This window comes from Caretta caretta, chromosome 1, assembly GCF_965140235.1.
Source record: "Caretta caretta isolate rCarCar2 chromosome 1, rCarCar1.hap1, whole genome shotgun sequence".
NCBI lineage: Eukaryota > Metazoa > Chordata > Testudines > Cheloniidae > Caretta > Caretta caretta.
In genome coordinates, this window is record NC_134206.1 from 222,857,285 (window position 1) to 222,882,914 (window position 25,630).

At 42.1% G+C, this 25,630-nt stretch overlaps 1 protein-coding gene across 1 annotated transcript in view; it reads right to left on the reverse strand.

Annotated features, from left to right (window-relative positions):
• Nucleotides 1–25,630, reverse strand: part of VWF (von Willebrand factor) — a 234,618-nt gene that overhangs the window by 44,639 nt on the left and 164,349 nt on the right. The window contains exons 35-43 of the mRNA XM_048823921.2: nucleotides 24,540–24,760; nucleotides 23,145–23,337; nucleotides 19,823–20,164; nucleotides 8,864–9,069; nucleotides 3,959–4,061; nucleotides 3,779–3,853; nucleotides 3,105–3,209; nucleotides 2,424–2,629; nucleotides 1,041–1,190 (exon numbers count right to left, since the gene is read on the reverse strand). Coding sequence (XP_048679878.2) covers nucleotides 1,041–1,190; nucleotides 2,424–2,629; nucleotides 3,105–3,209; nucleotides 3,779–3,853; nucleotides 3,959–4,061; nucleotides 8,864–9,069; nucleotides 19,823–20,164; nucleotides 23,145–23,337; nucleotides 24,540–24,760 — 1,601 coding nt within the window. The remainder of the gene's footprint in view (nucleotides 1–1,040; nucleotides 1,191–2,423; nucleotides 2,630–3,104; nucleotides 3,210–3,778; nucleotides 3,854–3,958; nucleotides 4,062–8,863; nucleotides 9,070–19,822; nucleotides 20,165–23,144; nucleotides 23,338–24,539; nucleotides 24,761–25,630) is intronic.

Genomic DNA, 25,630 nt, shown 5'->3' on the forward strand with positions numbered 1-25,630 from the left:
AAGTTGAATCTTAAGGTATTTCACTGCTGTATTGTCTCTTAACTAACCCAGTTACCACCTGCTACTAGTAAACTGCAAAAAGAAAGTCATTCTGGCTTCCTTGTCTTCCAACTGGAACTAGTATTCAGCCTTTTTAAAGTGGATAACTGAAGCCAGCGTAAAAATTGGTTAAAAATGTTGATCAAGAAACAGGTTTGAGATTATAGAACACTTCTGCTGCTTGGCTTTAGTGTGCATTGGTTTGCAGAGCGCTAACTACTTCATTTTACGGAACTAGTGAGGAAAAACATATAGCCCCAATTTGTCCTGCTGTGTGGTGTGAAGGGGAGCAAAACAATGTGAAGAACCATGGGTTGAGAGGGCACTAGGATGTGTGTTTTCCAGTCCCACACAGCCAAGGTTAGCTTCACCTCACATACTCTGTGCAACCTACAGCACACAAAGAAAATGAGGAATAGGCCCTGGAGCCTCGGAACCGCTGGTGTAAACTGTACGGTCCCCTTTCCTGTGTGGAGTATAGGCCGTAAAGAGAACAAGGATCATAAATATGTCTGACAGCAGTCTTAACTAATCCTGCCAGGTCTGAAATCCCCAGAGGAGTCAAAGTGCAGTCATGGTGGCTGGTGGCAGCATGCCACATCTTCTAGCTGTGCTGCCATTGTTGAAGGAAGCTGAGTGGAGCATGTGGATAAGCAGATAAATAGGTGGGCTATTTAAACAGCAACAGGAAGCTGAGCAGGAGAGAGGGGACTAGAAGCCATGCAGGCTGCTGTGGACAGTGGTGTCTCTCTCACTGATCCGGAGAACTAGCCTGACTGGGCCCAGAGACCTTTTGGACTAAGCGTGGGACTCTGAACCAGTCTTGAGATAAGGGCCGGGCCGTCTGAACTGTTGTTATAACTGCTCCTTCTCGGAGACCTTCCTGAAGAGTAAATACTTATTGTGCGAGTTTGGGTTTGGCTTCCCCCTTGCTCGGATCCTGCGAAGCCATGCTATCCCCCACAGTCTTGTTCTGATGCCTTCCTTTAAGTGCTACTCACCTGGGGGCAGATCGTATTGCACTCTTTCTCAAGACATTCTGCAATATGAAGTCCTAGGACAGCATCTTCCATGTCAGTGCAGGTGCAATCTGTACAGCCTTCTTCCCAGGATTTCCCAATGGGGTAGACAACATTGCGATGCACACAAACCTGTCAGTGCAGTGAATGCATCAATGAATACACATAAGGGCACACGCCATTCACTCTGAAAGGCTGACTTTCTGTCTGCCCGTCTCTTCTGGGATTTACCAGATCTACCATAACTCTTACAGGATGTATTGGACCCAGTGGAAATGCCTTGAATCTTGAAAAGTTGTGGCTAGTTTGTTACAAAAATAAAAGAGTTGCTGAAATCCAATGGGCCAGAGACTGCCTGACTGAATTCAGTGGAGTTAGCCAGGGTTTGACTCAGTATAACTGAAATAAGAGATTGGTCCAATATTCAGAGATAATAAAATAATAAAACCTAGTTCTGATATTGCACTTTTCATCAGTAGATCTCAAAGCACTTTACAAAGGAGGTTATGGTATCATTATCCCCTTTTCACAAATGGGGAAACTGAGGTACAGATCAGTGAAGTGTTGTGCCCAAGGTCACCCAGTAGGCCCGTGGCAAAGCTGTGAATAAAACCCAGGTCTCCTGTATCTCAACTAGTGCTCTACCCATTAAGCCATACTATCTCCAGATCTTAATGTAGTATTTAATAGTCTATACAAAGGAAAAAACAGGGACAAATTCTCCTGTGGTGTAACTCTATTAGAGTCAATGGCATTACTTCAGGGATGAATTTGGCCCCAAATGTCTAAGTGACAATAGCTCATGTGAAGAGCTACAGTGAAATCAGTGACTGGAAGCATCAGGCACGGTCAAAATGCAGCTGCTTTAGTGAGCATTTAGATCTAATGTATTCACAAGTATTTCAATTTAATATGACAAGTAGATTGTCATACATATTTGAACAGCAACAAAAAGAAAGCTTATAAAGAGTGAAATTCGGAAATGGAACATCTGTACAGAACATAACCCATGAGCTTTTGCTATTACAGAAGCAAAGTAAAAACTTCAGAATGATCTCTGATATTCATGCTGCCAGAATGACTTCAGAGCTGCTACAGGATTAGCTTTCTTTTCAGGATGAAAATACCAGAGTTACTGTAAACAGTTTAGTTTTGTTAATGTTGCGAGAAACTATTACAATTTAACATGCATAGTGATGCGGAACTGTTCACTTCGCTTGTGTACAGCCTTATGAATGTACTTGTCTGCCGTTGCTTTGGGAGGCTTTGCATTACCACGTAAAAACTGAGCTGACTGCTTTGGAGCAGCCGCACCTTGCAAGAAAGATGTTTTCCTGTGTAAGAGTGACAGTTCATTCCCCTCACCTTGTCTGCAATGCAGGTAGTAGCTGTGCAGCCACAGTCATTGGTGACAGACATAGATAAATATCCAGCTGGGCAGCTCACTGTAGAATTGGTGCAGCTGCACGTGCACTCATATTCGTCACAACACCGGGTCTTCTTAACAGTCAGCTCTCGATGTGGAGGGCAGGAAGGAACGTGCTCTAGCTTGCATTCCTCTTGCTTGCAAGCTATCAAATAATTAGGTACCACACTGAGCATAGGGCATTTTAGAATGATATAATGGACACCACAAGCATAGTTTCTCTTACAAACAAGCCTTTTATATGGCAATGAGAGCCACTAGGGATTGACTTCAAAAAGTCACACTGGTGTAGAAGCCCCAACTAGCAGATCCTATTGCAAGTTCAGGACCAATGTATTTATTCCTTCAAAAACACCGTCCCTCATTTATTATGTAGTAAAAAGTATTTGTAAAGTTAGTATGCTCTTGATCAGAGCCCCTGCAACTCTTAACATTGCTCTGTTCTATAGTTCATAGTGCATTCTCAGAAAGAGAAAGTAATAGAACGTTTCCAGTTTGCAAGATCGTTACAGGTCCTATTGGATCCAAATTGGTGTTTTCCAGACAGTCGGGCACTTACATTTGTTTGTTTGTTCAACCCCCTTGCTCAAATATTGTTTAATGTTTAAAAGATACTTTACCACAAGTGTAAGTTGGTCTACATTCTCCAAGGTTTGTCAATACAGGCTGAAGACCATCTTCACAAGCAGGTACAGCAGGCAGATCACAGGTAACTAAATCACATACTAAGACAAAAAAATGAGGCAGTGTATCAGTTGGTACTTAGCTAGTTAGTCATCAAAAAAGACACCTCATTTTAAGATTTCCATGTACTTCATTGCTTCTCTGCTAACCGAGAATAAACATTAGTGCACAGTTCAGCAGGGTACAATCCAATCTTAGCAATGATTTCAAGAACAATTCCTGCTTGGCTTTAGGTGCATTAAAGTTCTAACATTGTGTTTCACAAGTAAATGTGGATTGTGCAGATTAGATAAATAAAAGCTATTGAAAAAATAAAATAACTATTCTAAAGCCATTGAGACAAATTGTCCTCTGCCCCCTCCACGTACACACATAGGCACACACACAAAACGAGGAAACTGTAGAAATTCATGAAGTTTTTTGTTCTCATGTGGGTTTTCCCCCCATAAAGGTGAATATGGCCCTCAAGTGCTTTGAAAAATACTATCTTAATCAATACTTGATCTAACTGAAAATGCCAATCATAAGTTTGAAAAGTAGCTAGTAAACAAAAAAACCAAGACCTGGGCATCATCATCAACCATAGCTCTCCCCGTTATCTGCAACCTACCACACTCATACTTTGGACAACACTGATCAGAATCCTGGCGTAGTCTGGAAACTTCACAGGGACCACAAACTGCAGCTAGAATGAGTGGGGAAAAAACACAATTGTAAACCACACTTAGATAAAAATAAGCAAAGTAGAAATTTTTAAAAATATATATATTTAGATTAAATAACAGTTTACGTTTGGCAGTAGGGCAAGGTTGGGTAGTGCAGTTTATTATCCTGTTCTCAAGACACATGCAGATCTTGCAGGGCTCGTTGAAAGGAATCCATGTTTCCATGTGCTGCATAAAAATAACAGGTTGTAAGAGAGAAAGGAAATCTTCTGATCATTGGTATGCAAACTGCTGGAGGGAAAATGAACTAATCTGGAAAATCAGAAGACTACATATGGGACTGTTTTGCTTCTTCTGATAACTAAGAATCCAGAGAACTACACAATTTAGAAATTAGGTTATACTGAGATTTAGCAAGAGATGCAAAGAATGCATCAATACAGTGAGAAATGATCATTGTTTTATGCATGCATAATGTTCAGACTTCATGAGTGCAACTGCAAGCTACTGTAAATAATACATCACAATGGTGGTATTATACACACTATGACTGGATGTGCTGGAGTAATAAGAGAAACAATGAGGTGTTGGAAGTATTTAGAAGTAGCAGCCTTTTTCAGATTATTAGTATTTAAGCATATCAGAAATAAAGAAACAAAAGCCTATTTTAAGCTGAGAATGTTTCAAAAGAACACGTTAGAATTCCCACTGCATTGGATTCTGGACAGAGGCTAAATTAATACCAAATCAAACACTGTAATTCCTTTGAGATATTCCTTAATGGTAATAAATGCATAGAGAAATTGATAGTGATGTGCGTGATTGTCCCTCAGTGCTGGCTATATTGGAAAGAGGGAAAAGTTGGAAAGTGGACATGTTGGTCCTTGAGTTCATGGACAGGTAAAAAGAACTGTTTACATTTAATATTCAAGTGAGGAGGCAGGTGGTGGAAAGATGTTTTATGGATAATTAAAATATATTTGCATAATCAAATCATGCTTTGAATGAGAGCCTATGGAGTAGTACCATGGAGGAGAGACTATTGTCCAGAAAAAACCTTTGGGGACTTTCTTGATAAAAGCGTGCTGTGATCCTTACTCATGCAAGAAGAAGGGTGATGTCTAGGCTGACCACCACTTAGCCCTGAAGATGCTGTATGTAAGCATTATATGAGTCAAAAAGGTCTTTTAGACAGCATTAAATGCGAAGGTTAATAGTGGGACTACAACAAGAGAAGCAACACATTGAAGCAAACTGATAGAAAGATCTAGCAGCCTATAAAACAAAGGAAGTGAGGCTAGTAAGTGGTCAGTCTGTGGGGAATCTGTCTCAATGGAGGAAAGTTCACATAGGTAAGTTGCCAATAAACAGCATTATCCCAGGGATTGTAGAAGCACTGCATGTGTATTGTCCGACCATTTAATAGAACGTGATTAGAGTTGTCTGCAGCTGGACTAAAGAGGATGTCATGTTATTTCTTGTATATTTTCAAAACCAGCAAACAGTGAAACACTGAAGCACTTGAACTTTTCAAGACACAATGAAATGATCACAAATCTGCTTTCACAAATACTTTGTCCTCAGTGCTATGGCAGGCTTTTCCTCAACATATCAGTAAGAACCTCTCTATAACCAAGACCTGGGTTAAAGCAATCTGAGTTGTTAGACACACCTCACATATGGACTTCCTGTAGCTTTGTGCTGCTCTATGGTCACACCCCTTTGCCATGGTCCCACCCTTCCTTGGAAAAATAGTGACAGAGGCCACTCATATAAGAGCTGTTCGCTGATCTGGTAGGGAAACCTTCCACCGCTCCTCCCTGGACAGGCAGTGGCCTCCCTTGTTCCTGGATTACTACACTCTGCCTTCAGGTGGGCTGGGGTTTCTCCCAGAGGACTGAGGACTCAGCCTCCAATAAACTGATCAGAGGACCCTCTCTGTGTGGTGTCGCTAGAGGACACTGCAGCAGCAGCACCAGGTTGGGGTATCAGTAGCAAAGGCCCTTCAGACACAGAGCCGACTGCTGGGATTGTGTTGGTGGAGCTGCCCAAAGCAGAAGATTTCAGAGTTAACAGCCCATTGAGATGCATGTGACAGTTTGTACCTTTTAGGGTTACCGTTTCAGGCTCTGTGCAGACAAAAGGCGGACATCACTGCATCTGTTACATTCAAGGAGTACTTGTGGCACCTTAGAGACTAACAAATTTATTTGAGCATAAGCTTTCATGAGCTACAGCTCACTTTATGCTCAAATAAATTTGTTAGTCTCTAAGGTGCCACAAGTCCTCCTTTTCTTTTTGCGAATACAAACTAACACGGCTGCTTGTGCCTTAATCTGCACCTGTCCTATACATCCCTTACAGAAATACTGTGGTGACAGCACTAGAGTCCTTGAGATGAGTGGGAGCTGTGCACAGTCGAGAACTTAAACAAAAAGGTTTAGGCTTGTAATGGTACACAGTGCAAGAGAACACATTTGTCAGGCAGCTTTCTCTCTTCAGAGACCGAATCAAAATGTATTCTGCTCCATCCACATTAGGTCACCCGTGTTAAGCAACTGGTGTCTACCAGTCCATTAAAGGGTCAGGTAAGTCCAGCTTCACTATTTAAAACACAGATTGAAAATCTGGCCATAATTTGTCTTTGATCAGAAGCACTGAGTGCCCGGGACCCCTAATGCCGTTAATAGGAGCTGCAGGTGCCTAGCACCCCCTCTGAAAAATCTGGCCATTGATTTTGAGCTTGCCTTTTGCCTTCTTGCCTAAATAATTTCAAAACTTCCTGTGGCTATTATGTACATTAAATTAATTCTTTAGTATAAATTCTTTATATGTCACTATCAAATCTACAAGAACGGTCATTGCTGGAATGAATGGATCATTACCTATTCTTACAGTAATACTTACACAATACCAGCAGGTGGCAATAATGCATAAACCATATTAATATACGAGAGACGCTCCTTACAAGCAAGGCTTTCGTACTACATTAAGCAGCCTCAGGGTCATATATAACTGTTAATATATGCTAACATCAGTAGAATTTCTGCTGTGGACTGGCAAGCAGTATGAAGATTACATTGACAATGTAGTTGTGTAGTGCCTATTTTAATAAATCAAGTGCATCTTTCATCATTACTGAATCATTCATAACAGCCGAGAGTTTGCTATATAGTTTTATATTTTGTCATTATGACAATTAATGTAAACAGTGCTTAATTTAAACAGAGCAATTGCCCTTCCAGAAGTTTTATGCATAGATGTTCTGGTCTTCCTTTTGTTTTAATCAGTTGTAAATGTCTATAACATGCATTATTGCTGAAATATTAGTCTAATTTTTTTACCAGTGCACATCCATTAAAACAAATTCTACTGTTCTGCCTGAAAAATAGGAAATCCATCTAAAACACACACTCTCTCTCTCTCTCTCCCTCCAACATGTAAAAGAGTGTGTCTGTTACACTAAGCATGGTCCATAAAATAAGAACCAAGCCAGATCTCAAAATGAATTCAAACCAGAAACAGACATGCACTGCAAGAAGAAAAGCCTGTCCTCATTACATTCCCATGACAGAGCTGCAGACCTAAGAAGTTTGATTGACTTTTAGATAAGATTCAGATATGGCACCTAAAAGTTTACATGTTTATCAGAACTGAACATGGACTCGGAACCTTCTTGAGTCTTGCCCATAACTATAGAGTTATATGCTCTGCTCAGACCCTGCATGGAAAGGAGCAAAACTTCTCCCTTCCTCAGTGCTGCACAGTGGAACCGGGCACGCACACACACGCATGAAACAACAACTTGATGGGTCTCTGTGTAAGCCAGGGAGCACTGGGGCGGGGGTGGGGAGGGAGGGTAGAGCTTGGGAGCACCTACAATATATGTGGCATGGCCCTTGGACAATCCACCTCATAGCACATGGCATATTTCTGCACATGTTAACAGTGAAGCATTCACTTCTCTTTCATGGACCAGGCTCCTCTCCCAGGGTAGAGCAGCACTCAGCCACCATGTGGAAGATGGTACCAAAATGGCTCACTATACAGCTAGTGGTGGGAAGGGACCTGAAGAGAGCATACAGGGACAGGCACTCCATGTGTCAGACAAAGAACTGCTGGTAGGGGCCATCTGTTATCATGGATTTCCAGTTTCTGTGGTTTTTAGACCATACCAGTAATACCTCCCTTTCTATGCTTGCCAGAGGTCCCGTCCCGCACTTAGCTGAGTGGGATTTTCAGTGGGACAGAACCCATGGATTTATTAAAGGAAACATTCCTTTTCTGTCCATTTTTGAGTGGAAGGGGACATTACAGCCTGAGATTGGACCAGGCTACTCTTGTCACTCTTGTGCTAACTGCTGAGAAAGTTTCAGGGTTGGTCCACACTGCCAACTTATGTTGGTATAATTATGTTGCTCAGGGGTGTGGATTTTGAGCAGCATGGTTATACCGACCTAACCTCTGGTTTAGACAGTGCTATGTTGATGGGAGGGCTTTTCCCATCGATATAGTTACCGCCTCTCGGGGAGATGCAGTACCTACTCCAACAGGAGAAGCTCTTCCATCAGTGTAGTTCCAGCATCTATGCTGTAAGTGTAGACTAACCCTTGGAAACCTTCCCAGTGCCTTGCCATGGAAGTAAGATGCACTCACAGCATAAGGAACCCCAGGAGTCTAGTTTTATGTTTAAACTGGTGTTTGCTGGTAAAAGCCTGCTGGAAGGAAATAGATCTCTTAGTAAATAGCAGTTTATGCCATTCCCCACTCCCCTCAATCTTCCTCCCTGCTTCTTCCACACAAATTTGTCATGCATTTCCTGGTCTCAACAGCCCCAGATGTGAATTTTATGTTGAGCCTAGCCAATTTCACACTGGGGGAGCTGCATGGGGCAGACAGCCGGCCAGCCATGAGGAAGCAGACTGAAAAATTGTCTGAAGGGAAAAATAGGCAGACTTATCAGATATAGATTCATTTGTCAAAACACACATCCTGACAACTCTGTAGATAAGCAGTAACTAGACAGCTACCTGATGGCGTGTTCCATCTTCGGCGACGCATTGTCTGCAGACTTCCTCGTCAACACAATTACTATTTAAAGTCACCTGTCCGGGTGGACAGAAGCAGCCTTCTGTGGGATAGTCCTTGCAGACACTGATGCTGGTGCTGTTCTCACAGTGCTTTGTGCAGCTTGTTCGACAGTGATCATATATCAAAGAGCCGGGGCATTTTACAGCTGTAAGAAGACAGACGAGAACACTTCAGAAGAGATATGAAACTCAAAGCAATCATTTCACTTATAGTTTTCTCTAACACTTTTTCAACCTGATTGCCTTTAAGGATATATTGATTATAGCCTCCATGGTGGTCAACATTTTTCAAAATAATTTTGTAAAGCAAACAGAAAACATGGATCTCTTTGACACAGGGTTTGATAAAGGGTTTAGAAAAGTTTAAAAAAACTGGGTATGTTTAGTCTCAAGAAACAAAGACTGAGGAGATCTGATATCAGTCTTCAACTACGTTAAGGGGTGTTATAAAGAAGACAGGATCAACTGTTCTCCACATCCACCAAGGGTAGGCCAAGAAGTGATTGACTGAATCTGCAACATAGGAGATTTAGGTTAGATATTACGAAAAACTTTCTAACTAGAAGGATAGTTAAATGTTGGAATAGGTTACCAGGTTGTGGAATCGCCATCATTGGAGGTTTTTAAGAACAGGTTGGACAAACTCCTGTCAGGGATGGTCTAGGTTTACTTGGTCCTGCCTCAGCACAAGAGGATGGACTAGACAACCTCCTGAGGTCCCTTCCAGCCTTATATTTCTATGATTATAAGGGTTCCATCTGACCCTATAATCAATGTCAAACAATTGATGGCCTAACTTCTGTCCTGACTGATACCCCATGCAGAATCATTGGGTCAGATTCTTAACTGGTGTAAAATGGAATAACTCAATTGACTTCAGTAGAGAGATGCTTATTTACACCAGTTGAGCGTCTGGCCCATTTATTTCCAGGGGTATAAGGCAAGGTAGAATTTGGGACCACCATTACATTTATTAAGGTAGCAATGTTTACACAGTGTGATCGGGAGATCTCCAAGAGAGAGACGGGCACTGTAGGAATTTGGTGATTTGGTGTGAGGCAATATTCCCTAGGAACCAAAGAAAGGCCAATGACAGCATCTTTTGGAATTCCAAAACCTAACCCCAAACTGGTGTCCTTTGGATTCCAGTCCTACTCATGGACAGGGTTTCAGAACTACATTCCCTCCTCTCTGAGCCAATGAACAAAACTTATACTGAGGGGTTCATGCTGTTGAAGATGCCAACTTTCAAATGAGCCATAAAATTAAGGCTCTGGCCCCTTGTCAACATTAAACATCCTATGGCACTTTTCATAAGAGAGTAGGATGTTCTTTATGTCAGTGGATGCTTCTCCTTCTTCTTTGGATCAAGCCTACAAAGACTTCTCTGCCCAAATCTATAGGCATCTATCTTAGGGTTTTATGCTGCTGCCCAGCACATCTGATCACCTTCCATGCACATTCAATAGCAATAGTGAAGTCCCTTGCAGACTTCATATACCATAGCACCTCTCTTTCCTCCCTTCTCCTCTTTGGCTGGCATTTGAGAAGCCAGCTGGGTTCAGGCAGCTCCTCTCTATTCATTCAGCAAACCAAATCCTTGACTCACAGATGTGCTTCCAAGAAGCTCCCACAAACACTTTCCCCCTTAATGTATGATAAATTTGATGTTTGGGTATGTGTGATGCAGACAGGAGGGGCAAGAATTTAAAACTATGTCTTCCCCTCTTCCCATTTAAAACAAACAAAAAAAAATTATTTTCATAACCAAGGAAGGACACAGCACCACTTGGCAAAAGAAATGAACAAGCTTACATGAAATGCATTTGCTGGAAGTGTCTACAGGCCAAGGTGACAGGGAAAATAGATTAATAGATTCTAAGGCCAGAAGGGATGACTGTAATTCATTTAGTCTGACCTTCTGCATAACACAGGCCATAGAACTTCCTCAAAGTAATTGCTTTTGACCTACAGCGTATCTTTAAAAAAACCCATCCAATCTTGATTTAAAAGTTGCCAGTGATGGAGAATTCACCACAACCCTTGGTAACTTGTTCCAATGGTTAATTACTCTCACTGGTAAATATTTATGCCTTATTTCATGTCTAGCTTCAACTTCCAGCCCTTGGATCTTGTTATACCTTTGTCTGCTAGACTGAACAGTCCAATATCAAAATTTGTGAGTTGGCAGAGTGAAGGGAAGGGGGATACTCCATGCAAAGCAGGAAAATCACTCCCAACTTCCCTTTACCTCAGTGGTGGAATTATAACCAGGAGATTCTAGGAGCCCATGACTATCACCTCTAACCCATCACAGCCTCAGTTCTGGCTGCTCCCCCAAGATTTTCAGATAATGCAGGCTCTGCTGTGGAACCTTTTGCTATGAGTGTGGCATTAAAAACCAATGACTACCCACACACATTCACCCTCTCAATCCAGCACTCCTCACCAACTGTGTGTTTCAGTATCTACACACCTCTAATGCTGAATAACTGTATGTCCTAAAGAGAGAAATAATCATTTTAAACTCTCTAAATAAAATGAACAGCAAAGGTCAAAAACAAGTAGTTAGGAGACTAGTTCTTCTGCCAGGTTAGCCTTCACCATTCCATGTGAAATCTAATTTGAGTTCCAGTTTCTCTGATGCCGACATAATTATTCCATGCAATCTATTCATTGATATTGTAGTCACAGCTTGCACAGGCTGTGTTAAAAAGGCAGCTTCCTCCTTCCAAGGAGGGGAAAGAATAGTTAGTATAATTTCCTGTAAACCTATGTAATATGTAACAAATTTTGAAGGGTCTTACCAGCAGATTTAAACAGTGACAAATACTGCAGCTGGTCAGTTTTGCTTTGAATTACTGTAGCTATTATTAATAACTATTGTTACTGGGGAATAGTGTGTGTGAGAGAGAGATGAGCTCCTGGGACTATGTTTCTGACCCCAGCAAAATAAGACATTTTAAAGTCCCCAGTAAAAGTTAAAGATGATATTCTATATCAGGTTCTGCTTTTTCCACAGAGATAGAATCATAGAATCACAGGACTGGAAAGGACCTTGAGAGGTCACCTTGTCCAATCAATACACTCAAAACAGGACTAAGTGTTATCTAGACCATCCCTGACAGGTGTTTTTCTAACCTGCTCTTAAAAACCTCCAATGACAGAGATTCCACAGTCTCCGTAGGCAATTTATCCCAGTGCTTAACTACCCTGACAGTTAGGAAGTTTTTCCTAATGTCCAGCCTAAACCTCCCTTGCTTCAATTTAAGCCCATTGCTTCTTCATCTTCAATTGTAATCAGTAGGGTTCTCAGGACCTCACCCTTAGTTACCAATCAGGGACCTTAGTTATTATTCAGTGAAAGCCAGTTCAGTGATGGAGCAGAGATGATGGGATCATCTCTATGAATTTGTGAACCTGGGTGTTTTGTGGTCTATGGTAAGTCCACATTCTCTTTTATAAACAAAAATATTACACTTTGCTTTGCTTATTTTCTGATCTGCCTCTCCAATAGCAGAGAGGCTGCAAATCCTTGCAGCTGTAGTGCAGTAGTAAATGTGAGTCTGATACGCTTAGTTACAACCAAGGAGATTTTATTTTGGTTAGACTGGGACCACTGCTTAGTAGTGCACAAAATTGGAAAAAAGGAACAAATAGCCTATCTCCTTCCCCCTCAAGTCCTTTGCACAGTAGGCAGGTGCAATCTTTGTCCTTGCACTTCTGTCAAGGGTTTGTCAATGAGAGTGGCACTAGAAAACCCTTAGGGGGATGGAGAGCAGTGAAGGTGTTGCTCTGACCAGCTCTTTCCATGTCAGCTGGTTGAAGTGACACAGTGCAGATAAGTAGAGCCCCTCACCCCACCCCACCCTGTGTTCTCCCAGCTTTTATGCATGGCTCAGGCACCATATCTCCAGCAGCCCCATCTCCTACTCATGCCATGACTAAGCTCCAAACTAACCCTGAACTAGAAAGAAGGCTTGTGCCATCTAGGGCAGAAGTATCCAGCAAACAAGAATAAAAATAGGTGTCATATTAAACTTCCTCCAGCATCAATGAAATTGCTTTAATTCCTCCCTGAAACTGGTCTTGGCTTGCTATAAACCTGAAGGGTAAAAGAGAGCTGTTAAGGAAGGATTTAATGTTAGTCATTTCAAAATGTTACCTAGAGCAAGTTTGATTCTTAAAAATCTTCCAGGAATTTGGAAAGAAAACATGACTTTCCCCCTTGAATGAAGCTCAGTGGACAGGGCTGAAATGACAGCAGGATCTAAGGGAAAACATCTGCCCTGGCAGACCACATAGAGACACAAGGATCTCAGATGATTTCTGTAGTAAAATAATCCCATACATCTAGATTTGGAAATACTTTCCGTTCCATATGGAAACCAGTGGACTACAGCCAGACAAAGGCAGACAGGGAACTCCTGCCTCTCCTCTAAAGACCTTCCCTGTGAGCATGGCCATAAGAAGGGAGGAGTGGGCCTATCTTCCTTCCCTTTATCTCTTTGTGTATTTGTAGGGCCCTGGTCACAATCAGTAATAGAGTCTGTCCGCACAACACCCCTATGAGGTAAAGGAGTATTATCCCCATTTTAGAGATGGGGAACTCAGATACCGGATAGATTACCTGACCTCCCGTGATCACACAGGAGACCAGTGAGCCAGGAACTGAAACCTGGTCTCTTGAATCATAGGCCTTGTCTTTAGTTCAGCTTTATACCTCATGATCAACCCTGGTTTTTCTCTTGAACACAGTACACATTCAGACATCTCTATCAGTGCCACACAGAGGCAGCCATCACACTCTGAGTTACAGGGCAGACCATGAGGTTGCTTTTAACGTGTGTTGCTACCACAAGGTTAATGCAGTGCAAATGTGTAGCCACAGGCACGCACAACAAATTAGATATAGTTCTCCAGTCCCTTCCCATAAAGCCCACTGGGAACCCATTCCTGTGTACTATCTTGTCATCTACCTGTGCTCTGACCTCTGACTGAGAGTGATCTACCTTCATATCCCTGTGCTCAGTATCCGTGGTCCCACCCTGCTTGCAGTGTCTCCAGCTTCACTCATCTCCGGTCTTTGCAACAGCAGAATAATGGCTCTCAAAGGAGCCCATCTGTCAGCATGCAGCCACCTGGCCATATGAATCTTGGTGCAGCTTTGGGCCAAAGTGAGGAAAGCCTGTTTGACGCTACGAAGAGGAATATGGAACTGTACAATGGTATATCTCAACAGCTAGAGGAAGAAAATGGAATGAAACAACCAGATAGCAGTGCAGAGATGAGATAAAGGGGTTCAAGGTAAGGTTCCAGGAGACCAAGAATAAGACAACCTGTCCGCTTTACAATAAACTGAACTGTGCTCTGAGCAGTCCAGCATCCTATCCACTAGACCATCCTTCTTCCTCGAGTATAGGGGACCAGCTGAGGAGTGGCCAGCCCTCAAAGACTTTAAAGGTGAGGGGCTCAGGCCACATATTTGTCCCTTCCCAAGAAGACAACCAAATGGGGTGGGGGCAGAGAAAGAGCAAACCCCTGGAAATGGCCCCTCTAAGTAAAGATGGACTCACCTTTTATAGGTCATTTTTATAGGGAAGTGGCTGCATGTGCTATAAACGATCCAGGGCTATTAATACAGCACTTGTCACCAGCACTTATTTTTTAAAAAGGGTTTCCCCCCAACGTTACAGTGATATTACCAAACAGAAAGGTGAATCACTACTGTGTGCCCTGCAGTTCCCAAGTGCTTGCCAGCTTCTCTTGCTTGCAACTGATTAATTAAATTGCAACAGAAAATCACAATTAGCACTGATGTCCTAAAATAAATAGGTTTCAGAGTAGCAGCCGTGTTAATCTGTATTCACAAAAAGAAAAGGAGGACTTGTGGCACCTTAGAGACTAACCAATTTATTTATTTTGCTTATGCTCAAATCAATTTGTTAGTCTCTAAGGTGCCACAAGTCCTCCTTTTCTTTTTATAAAATAAATAGGTTAACTCTCCAGGACCATCATTTTGTTCTGACACTGTACAGTGTCTAGCACAACTGGGTGCTGGTCTGTGACCAGGGCTCTGAGGCACCACAGTAATACAAATAATAAATAAAATAATAAATAATAACAAATAACGTCTATCATAGTGATGCAGCCAAATGAAAACAAGGAAGGGAACGAAGGCAGAAGATGCAGGAGAAGGAACAGCAACAACAAGTCCCCAACTTTCCTCAAGGGAACACAGGAAAAAAAGCAGAAACAGATGTGGATCTTTATGATGTAGTGATCATTCTTTCTGTTACATGTTGAGATACTGCAGTAATGAGCAGGGTATAAATAGAGATTGATGGATAATAGATAAATAGACTATGTTACTATTGTGCACATGATATACCACACAAGGATTCCAAGTGAAGACACTTGATACCTAGTGAGGGCATTTATAATCTGTCCTATTTTACCCTTGAAAGCAGGGATGATTTTAAAAAAAAGGGGAGGTTTCAATCCTGCAGGAAACGCTAATATTTTGATATTTGTTTTCATCCTAAATTGGGATGAAATGTAGAAATATCAAAACATCCTAAGGAGCAAAAAGTTCAGAAAAATTTTGATTCAGAAATGTGGAAAAGTTTTCAGCCGAAATGAAACATTTTGTTTAGGGTCTAGTTGACAGCAGTCTCTGCATGATCCCAAGCCACCACAATGCCTCTTGGGAGTTGTAGTTCTAGGCTCCTCATATCCCCATTCACCCCCATGGGGAAGTCTCTCAGGATACACTGTGGTCTCTTTCTGTGGTAGTCCAATGACACACCGTGGTGGCTCAGCCACAGAGAGTGATCATGGAGAGTAGGGCCCATAAAAGAAAAGAGGTACGTGTGCAATCCAGAATTTCAACTACCAGAGGCATTGCGGTGACTCAGGTGGGCACAGAGATTAATGCCGACCCGAAGCAAAATATTTCATTTCAATTTTTCTGACAGAAAATTCTGCCCAAACCACTTTTCCTCTGGAAAATTTCAATTCTGACAAAATCCCATTTTTCAACAGGAAAATTTAATTTGATTTTTTTTTCAAATATCCCTACCTGCAAGTTATTTATTACTAGGATATGTGCAAGACAATCTAACAAAGGTACTATCTTTGCAGTGTTTCCAAAAGTAAATATCTCACAGCAACCAAATCCACTGAAACCACTGCCAGAAACCTTGCTGTGCTGATTCCTTCCCTTTTCAGTCCTCAATGGCCCTCAAACTCGACCATTCTTTTAGGGTTTGGTGGTTCTTTATTTCTCCATTGCTGTATTACAGATTACACTCCATCTCTGAGAACTGGAGAAGAGTAGATGGGCTTGCACTTAGAAACAAGTATTTAATACCCACCATGCTAGATGACTTCAGAGATCGCTTACATACACACAGCTAGGTGGTTAACAAGAAATGGGGTGACAGAGAGCTGTCCAGACCCAAAGGCAGCCAAATACACAACAAGAAGTTTGGATTTTTAGCCCAATGACAATATAGATCTGGATTTCAACCAAAACTGTAAAAATGCCATGAGAACAACTTTTACATTAGAAAACCTCTGTGGGAATCTGGGGGTGGGACATAGCTGGTAGCACCCAGAGGAAGCTGGCTTATAACTCTGAAGAGTTCAAGGTAGGGGAAAATGGAAGACTGGGGGGCCCTTCCCAAAAGGCAGCAAGGGTGGTGTTGGTCCCAAGGCAGGTGGAGGGAACTAGAGGCGAAGCTGGGGAAGGGGCCCAGTTTATACTTCTGAAGCCCACAGTGTCACAGTCCTTTTCCAGGCCTGGATCCAATGGAAGATGAATCCAGAATTTGCAATCTGGACTGAACCATTCACAGAGCTCATGGACATTCAGACCTGCAGTACCGGTTCAAGGCCGACCCTGGAAATAACTAGGCAGCCTAAGATTTTTATTGTTTTTTAAAAGACACAACTTTGCTTATGGACAGATCCTATTCCGAGATGACTAACCTTTCCTAAGTAAAAGCACTGCTACTGTGTAAGATACACTTCTTATAATATTGCTCATTTGCAACATGAATGCTCATAGGCTAGGTCAACAGCTGTATAAACAATCAGATTTTCAGATAACTAAGCTTCCCTTCCACCCAAAGATGATAAGAGTCTCCATGATCTTTGCATTAAACCATATACTAATTCTACAGCCCTCTTCAGCACATACCTAACAAAATGGGTAAGCACATTCAAGTCATACACGTTCTGTGCCCTGAAGTAATACAGCTAGTACAGCTTACTGTGGACTAGATGGTGGGCTGCTTAAGTGCAGCTGTGCTATGTGTGGGGAGTGTACAAGGAGTCTTTGCATTCTCACACCAGGGTCAGCTAGAGTTCTAGTCCACGCATTCCCATGAACACAAGAACTGTTTCCGACCAGTGCCCCCATAACAGCCATCCCGAAGAGGGCGGGGGGAGAAGGAGAAGGAAGTTGGAGCATGGCTCTGCCCCTACTGAATTGACCAGTGGTGCTGGGCTGGCATGGAATGGAGAGCATGCTACACCCCCTTAAGTGATGTTGCAAGTAGACATATTCACCCAGCCCAGCTGGGAGCTCAGGGAAGAATTGTGCCGCTGAAGTGTTGCCATTCTGCATTGCCCCAATATGGGCTGGTGTCTAATTTAGCCCTGTATAAATAGCCTGGATTCACTGAAAAAATCTTATCTAGTGGAATGCCATTGTTTATAGGTTTGTAATGTTATAGAATGATTAAGCGACGCTGTCTATTGAGTCGTTAATGTATTCTGCACAATGTCCCAGTAATCAACCATTTTATTTTTGGCAGCTATACACATGTACCTGCTTTCAAAAAAGAAAATGCCATTGGTAAGACACCAATGGCTGTTTTATGTAACTAGTAGTTAAACTGGGGAGTTCTTTGGGTGTCCTGGTGCAGTGCATCATACGCTGGGAATTTGAGGAACGCAGAGAAGTTGTTAAGAAGCCTCTTTGGCATTCTAGCTTGGATGTTGCGATTTGGAAAGTCTGGTTGAAGTCCTCAAATCTAAGCAATGGCAGGCCATGTTCTCTCTCCATTTTCTAGGATTATATGCCATATAGAACGTTCAGAGTGTATTGATTCTTAAAAGATTTATCTGTAACAATAATGTTCTCCAAAACTTGCTTTGAAAGTGAAGATGGACATTAACTCGGGGATCAGGCCAAATTCACTTTCCTCTTTTTTTTTTTTTCCTATGCTCCACTCAATTTGGGCCTGAAACATGAAGAAAAACAATCCCTGTGATGCCTCGTATAGTGCCATGCAATGTGGATGCTCGATGGACAGCATTTTTGTTACATCAAGTCCTTAAGGGGTTGGTTCTCAACCTGTGGGATGGAGAGTGAATAGGGAATGAGAAGGAAAAATAAAGATAAAGAACAAAAGTATAAAAACTGGGGAAAACCATACACAGAAAATACACAGAAAGGGGGGAGAAAAAAAAGAGAGACAGAAGAGAAGGGGGAAAGATAAGAAAGAGGGAGGCAGACAAAGAGAACGAGAATGACTGGAACATGGTGACCATGCCAGCGCATTGAATAAGGGAATATTTGGAGGGAAGGTGACCCATGTTCATATCCATCATAAACAGAGGGCTGTAAACAAAAAAGTTGAGAGAGCCAGTGCCTCGTCTGCATATCCTAGTACAACAAGCCTTGCACAGAAGGCAGGAATATTCATGGGGACAATACATGGCATCAGCAGCCCCAATAGTCACTTATCTTTATTTGTTGAGGTTCACACGTAGTGCCCATCAGCAAATCTCTGGGCACATGTGCAACGCAACTGCTTAGTGCATATGATGTCTTCCTCTGTGGTAGGTCTGTCAGTATGTATAGCGGTCACAGGTAGAAATTCATGCAAGCGGATGAGAATTGGCGGATGAGTAAAGATAATACCTATTGATCCCAGGCCAGACACACACATCTTTCCTCTCTCTACATATCTCTGGCCATCTGCACTGCTAACACCCTTGCCATATTCTCCCCCGCCCCACAATCAATGGCTGCACACCTGTGACCTCTTCCCCTCCAACACATCCCCACTGGGATTCACAGAGCATGCAGAGCAATTTACTACTGACTTGGTCAGTAACTTGCAGTGTAACTGGCACTGCTCTGGGAGGGGAATGTGACGCATACAGTGGGTGTTTCTGAACTTCTCTGCCGCAGGCTACCAGCCAATAGCCTGTTTTCTCACACACTGAAAGCTGTATGAATTTGCCCTGGTACCAGCAATCGATGGATCAGCAGTGCAGAATCCAAGGATAGTCAGGGAAAGCCATGATTTGCACCAATGGAGTGTGTCCTAATGAGAAGCAGGGGTAAGTACCATTGGTGCAAATTGTAACTTTCCTTATCTTCAGGTAGGTTCTGTACTGATGCAGCTACATCTGCAGCTGCTATCAATTACTGGAATCAGGGCTGATTCCCAGTACAGGCAAGGTCTCCGATTCATATTTGGTATGGAAGGTCTGGGGGGTCTGCACAGTTGTACACTCTCATACAGTAATATTTCCCTTCTGCATGGTCTTCCTAGGCCCTATGTATCTTCAGCTGTCCCTGTCTGTTACCCTCTGTTCTGCTAAATTAACAGGAGCATGTATTTTACTGATACACCTTTTCCCATACATAGCAGTTGAATGGATAGTGAGGAATAAATTTAAATTAGGCTGCACGTTAAAGTAATTATCTAACATGGAACATTACCTACACTGGAAATGTAAACTGGCACTTCTGTCATATGACAATGGGATTAGGATATTCACACTATGCAGACAAATTGGAGACAATGGGAGTAGTAGTACTGAGTAATTCACTGTGTTAGTTTCTGCATCAATTTTAGTGTATAATGAAACCATTACCACAAAACTCCGGCGATCTCCAAATGATGCAGACCCCATTTGTTCTGCAAACATGAGCGTAGGAAGCTATAACCTCACAGATTTCATCCTCATAGCAGCTGTTTTCTTCACATGCAGAATAGAACATGTCTGGAGAGATTATTCTATGGCATTGTGCAAACTGAGGTGAGCGCAGAACATTGCACTTGGTAGTCGCATGTTCGGTGCATCTGTCATCTCTCTTGATTTCACAGATTTTGCCTGGTTCTTTCACAGTCCATTCTTGAATAAATGTGCTGCTGTCAGATGTGACAGAGCCATTACTTAACATGAAGTCATTGCCATTGTTTTGGTCGCAAACCCCTAGGTGAGTGAGAAAAACGAAGGTTTAAAAACCATCAGCAGTCAATCACTTTTGAGCAAACGGAGACGAGGCAAACAGAGCTCCTAGGGGCTCAAAAGTTGAGCTGCAAGGGGAGGAAGAATGGGTTTTGCTCCTTACCGCTTCTTTATGATCTATATAGGCCTAAAAAATCTCAGGATGTTTTTTACTTGTTTATTAGGTTAGAAAACCCGGTTTTGTTATTTGGTATTCTATGGATGCCTGGAGAACCAGAGAGATTATGGCATCACAAGAGAGTGAAAGCTGAGCTATCGAGGGTATATCTACAGTGTACACTAAGCCCAGGTCTGTGGGAACCGGGCTTGTGGACTCGGTGTTTCCAAACTTGAGCATCCACATTGTATTTTAAACCTGGATTTACAACTGCTGGACCCAGGTCTCACAGCCAGGCTAATGCATCCCTACTGCACTACGTGGACCCTCTGACTTAGGTCTGTGGCTTGACCTGTGACCACACTACAAAATGACAGGGCTTGGACCCGAGTTACAGCAGGACTCAGGTTCTGACCCCCTTTTGTCCCCCACCCTCCAGCAGAGTCCTAGGACCCAGGACCTGAGTGCTTAGTGACCCAAGTCAGCCTGACTTGTGTATGGCTGTAGCACAAACCTGAGTCAGAGCCCAGATTTAGTGTACACACCTGCGAGAGGAAGGGATTTTTAGTCTGTTTAAAACTCTATGTGTTTTGCTGGTTTTCATTAACACCTATTTAACTCAAAACACTGAAAAAAGTACTTGTGAAAAAAAAAAGAGTTCTGGAATAAAGATTCAAGACACTGCAAACTTCTTCAACTAAGGGGAGAGAATTACAGTTTGTAACGTATAGCTGAGATCTCTACCAGGCCCTCCACTGAAAACAAGGAAGATCAGACTTGACATCCCTAAGGTAAAAAACAAATAGAAAAAACCCAAAACACACACATACACCCTCACAACCTACACCTTTCATGTCTTCTTTATACATCATAAAAAAATGGGGGACAAGATCTCCCTTTGCAGGTAGCATTTAAAGGTCCTGTGCTGGGAAAAGAACTGGTCTGAACAAGATAACTGTCAGAAAAGATGTAACTGGGACAAAGCCAAAAATCAAGCCATACGTTGCCAAGTGTCAGCAATAACATCAGTGGCTACCAGATCCTGTGTTTGTACTGGTGCAAATTGTTAATGCATTTATGTTTGGGTTAAAAGTTACAATTCTATTAACTATTTCACCTTCTCAAGCAGAAGCTGGTGTTATTGTTCCCAACAATCCATTTGCTTCTTCCTTCAAACCAATCCTCCTAAGGAGGACATTGCTGAATTATTATTATATATTGTTATTTTTATTATTGTTATTATATATTGTTAATTTAAATGTGGCAGGTCCTTTCCAAACACAGATGAAGATACAATTCCTAAATTTGATTAATGACTTATAGTTGCCCTTGTTGCATCCTAGAGAACTGTTTGTACTTGCAGGTGTTTAATTTCACCCTTTTCAGTTTGCATTTCTTTATTTTCCAGCACATTTTTAGGATTTTTCAAGAATGTCCCAGTTAATTTTTGAGGGCAGAGGTGATGCCCCAATCACATATTACAAACTGAACAAAAGTCCTGCCCCATAGCTCAGAACCATTTATTTACCAAGTTAGATGGCTCTTTTCCAACATTTTTTTGAGTTACTGGTGAGAAAAAAGCCATCTTAAAACCCTGAAAAAGTAGGATTCTTTTCAGTCTTCTATAACTCAAAAAGAGATGGTGGGATTTTCTTTAAACTTCCCAAAGAGTTTCACCCCTAGGCTGGGATTAAGAATGGAAAATTTCAAGCCCAAAGGATTTTTTTCCAGAAACATACAAGCATTTGTAATGGGAGCAAACAAACCAGGGGTATAACGTAGGAATACCATTGTCATAAACTATCCTGGTACAAGGTGTTTTTTAAGCCGCACCTAGCACACTTTCCCCCCTATATTTAACAATAGAATTCCATATGTAGGTCCAATCCTGCAAGCTATTCCACCTAGATTTCTATGGCTATGTTATGTCTACACAGCCAAAAACCCACCACAGCAAGTCTCAGAGCTCAGGTCAAGTGTCTTGGACGCAAGGTGCTTGAGCCCAGGGTTAAAAACAACAGTCTAGATGTTCAAGTTCAGGCTGGAGCCTGGGCTCCGAAACCTGGCGAGGGTGGTGTGTCTCGGAGCCTGAGCTCCTGCTTGACTGGGAACGATTACACTGCCCTTTATAGCCCTGCAACTCAAGCTCTGTGAGTTGATCCAGGGCCTCAGACTAGCAGCCATAGAGGGTTTTTGGCTATGTAGAGATACCCAGAGAGATCTAGGTGGAATAGCTTGTAGGATCAGGCCTATGTATGGAATCTATGCCTATACCTAGAAGCAGCAGTTCTCAAACTGTAGGTCAGGACCCCAAACTGGGTCACAACCCCATTTTAATGGGGTCGCCAGGGCTGGCATTACACTTGCTGGGGCGTAGGACCAAAGGTGAAGCCTGAGCTTCACCACCTGGGGCTGGGGCCGAAGCCCAAGCCCTAGCACCACCGCCTGTGGCCAAAGCCCAAGGGCTTCAGCCCTGTGCAGCGGGATTTGGGCTTCAGCTCCAGCTCCCCTGCCTAGGGTGGCAGGGCTCAGGCTTCATCTTTGGCCTCCCCACCCAGGGCAGCAGGGCTCAGGCGGGCTCAGCCTTCAGTCCTTCATGTAGTAATTTTTGTTTTCAGAAGGGGGTCATGTTGCAATGAAGTTTGAGAACCCCTGATCTATACCTACGTCTACACAGAAGCCTGCTGGTTTTTCTGAGGTTCTATATGGCACATGGATTACCTCACACAGAGATGCTTGCAGAGTAGAGGCCCACACATACTTCTTGATTCTCTCCAGTTACAAGAAACCTCAATAATAATTACAGCCTCAAACGAGGCAGCTGAAAGAGGTAATTTTCAAACTTACCACAAAGGCCATATGTTTGTGAAGAAAAGCTCCTTGGGTCAAGATGAAGGGTAAATTCATTGTTTCTTGGAGTGAATGTGAAAATATGTCTGAGCTGGGAGAACCTGATCTCATGCATTATTGCTCCATAGATGGTGACTTCAAAGTAATCATCAGTATAGGGAACAGTAGTAATTTCTCCATCAACAGCAACCTGTTTCAAGAGGGTGAGAATACTCCATCATTTCTACCAACCAACCAAAATAAATTAAAGTTTATAGAGTCTAGATATTCCTAAATACATTTTAACTTCGTAAGGGACTGAAGATCAACCTGGGTTGATTAAAGCCAAGAGAATACAAATAATATAGAGACCAGTTCAAGCTGCAAGCAGAGTCTCTGCTCTGAGTGTAGAAATGCATGAAATGGATTGTGTGCTCCTTTTTTGTGAGTCAACACTTTCCCATTTGCAGCATCACATAAGTATTTACTGGCTAACAGTCCAAACCTGTAAGGTGTTCAATGCCTTCTGCTGGATGTTGAGCACCCTCAGATTCCAGTGAGAGTTGAGGCCATACAGCACCTTAGAGGATCAGATCCAAATATCCTAATTTCATCATAATTAGCCTTGAATTTGGAACAAATAGTTCTCCTCTATTTACTGAAGAACTTCTGTATGGCCACAAAAATCATCCCATCCATTGACAAGGAACTATGGGCAACAATGAAAGAACCTGATGGTGATATAGGATTACAAAACATATATGGCACTGCAGACATTGTTTTAGTTGTGGTATGAGGTAACCTATGTAATTGTATCTGACTTGGAGCAAACACTGAATCTTTCTATAGACTACTGTTCATATATTATGTTGTTGTGCAAGGGTGTGAATAGATCTAGTTAGCTCTGCCTTGTATGTTAGTCAATACTTGTATGTCTGAGTTCCCTAAAATTGTATTAAAGCTTTGAACAGTAACATCCACAACTATTAAATTAACACCTGTTTGTCTATAAAGTGAATGTTAGACACATTGGGGCAGATTATCTGCTAGGGCTGAGATCCACTCAATGCAGCAGTTGCGTGAGAGTTCAGGAAGCCAGTTATGGCTCCCTGATTCTCTCTGGTTGCACCCTTGCACAGGTTAGAGCAGCTCATGGGCTCCAAATTCCATCCTCTTTGCATTGCCAGAGTAGTGCAAAGAAGCAAATTTGGCACATCATATGGGCAGGGACTTTATTCTGGAATCAAAAATTATAAAGATTTTCGCAGCATAAGAAATAAAACACTGTAAATAGAAAAAAATCGGCACTGCAATAGAAATACTGAAAAAGGAGAGCACAACTCTGTTCTCATAATCTGGAATATTGTCATTTGACCAGAGAATCATAAAGCTATTTCATTTCTCATGGCTTACTGTCATGTCACTAGAGAGCTGTATTGATTTGCCATGGTGCTTCACTTCTATGACATTCATACAGTTTAGTTTTGGTGTTGAACTGCATGCTCCATTGTGGAGAATCACTTCAATATCATGCTCTTTGTCTTGTAACAAGGTATAGGAGCAATTGCCAGTCAGTTTAAAATCCAGCCCATCAAAGGTGACAATATGTCGGGTCGAGCTGCCCATGCACATGCCTGCAAAGGTGAGGACAGAAAAAAGATCATTATTTCTGTAAAGCTGGCAGTCCAGGTGCCAGCTCTCGGCAAGGCTGCAGACATTTGCTGGAGACCAAACTAGTTCACTTATGTGTTAGTGTTGCTAAGTATAGGTGTTAGTCTTATAAAAATGTATTTAATGTTTACACTATATAAAATGTTAGTGAGTTACTGCATTCATTAATCTTATTTGTAATGTCTGTATTCCATGCTGTAAGGAAATATGTACATTTTGCTTTATAACCTTGAAAATGTTTGCTCTAAACTTGCGAACTCCGATGGGAAGAGTGTTCCCCCTTCCCCCGCTGCCCATACTGAAGATCAGAATCAGATGGGCCATCCAGGAACATTGCAGTACAAAGGCCCTATTGCACCTTCAAAATGTTACATGCAAGAAAGCTCGTCCAATGGTCTTGAAGGCAGAATGAAGGAAATAAAAAGAAAGACAGGAAAATTGTCCATCTCTTTGCTGTTTGAATTCTCATAGGGTCAGACACACTAAACTGAAAACAGAGACCCCCAGAGGCTACCCGAGTCCACTCTGAAAGACATTTTGAATTCACAGATCACTACAACTCCGATGAAGTGAGCTGTAACTCACAAAAGCTTATGCTCAAATAAATTTGTTAGTCTCTAAGATGCCACAAGTACTCCTTTTCTTTTTGAGGATTTAGATTGTAACTCATTTGTATGTATATGTTTGCTCACTTTAACCTTTAACTAACTCTTTTTTCTCTTTCCTAGTTAACAACCCTTTAGATAGTTTATCACAGGATTGGCTACCGACATATCTTTGTCATTGTCAATATCTCTTCTGATTCATTTTGAGCCCGACCCAGAATACACTGA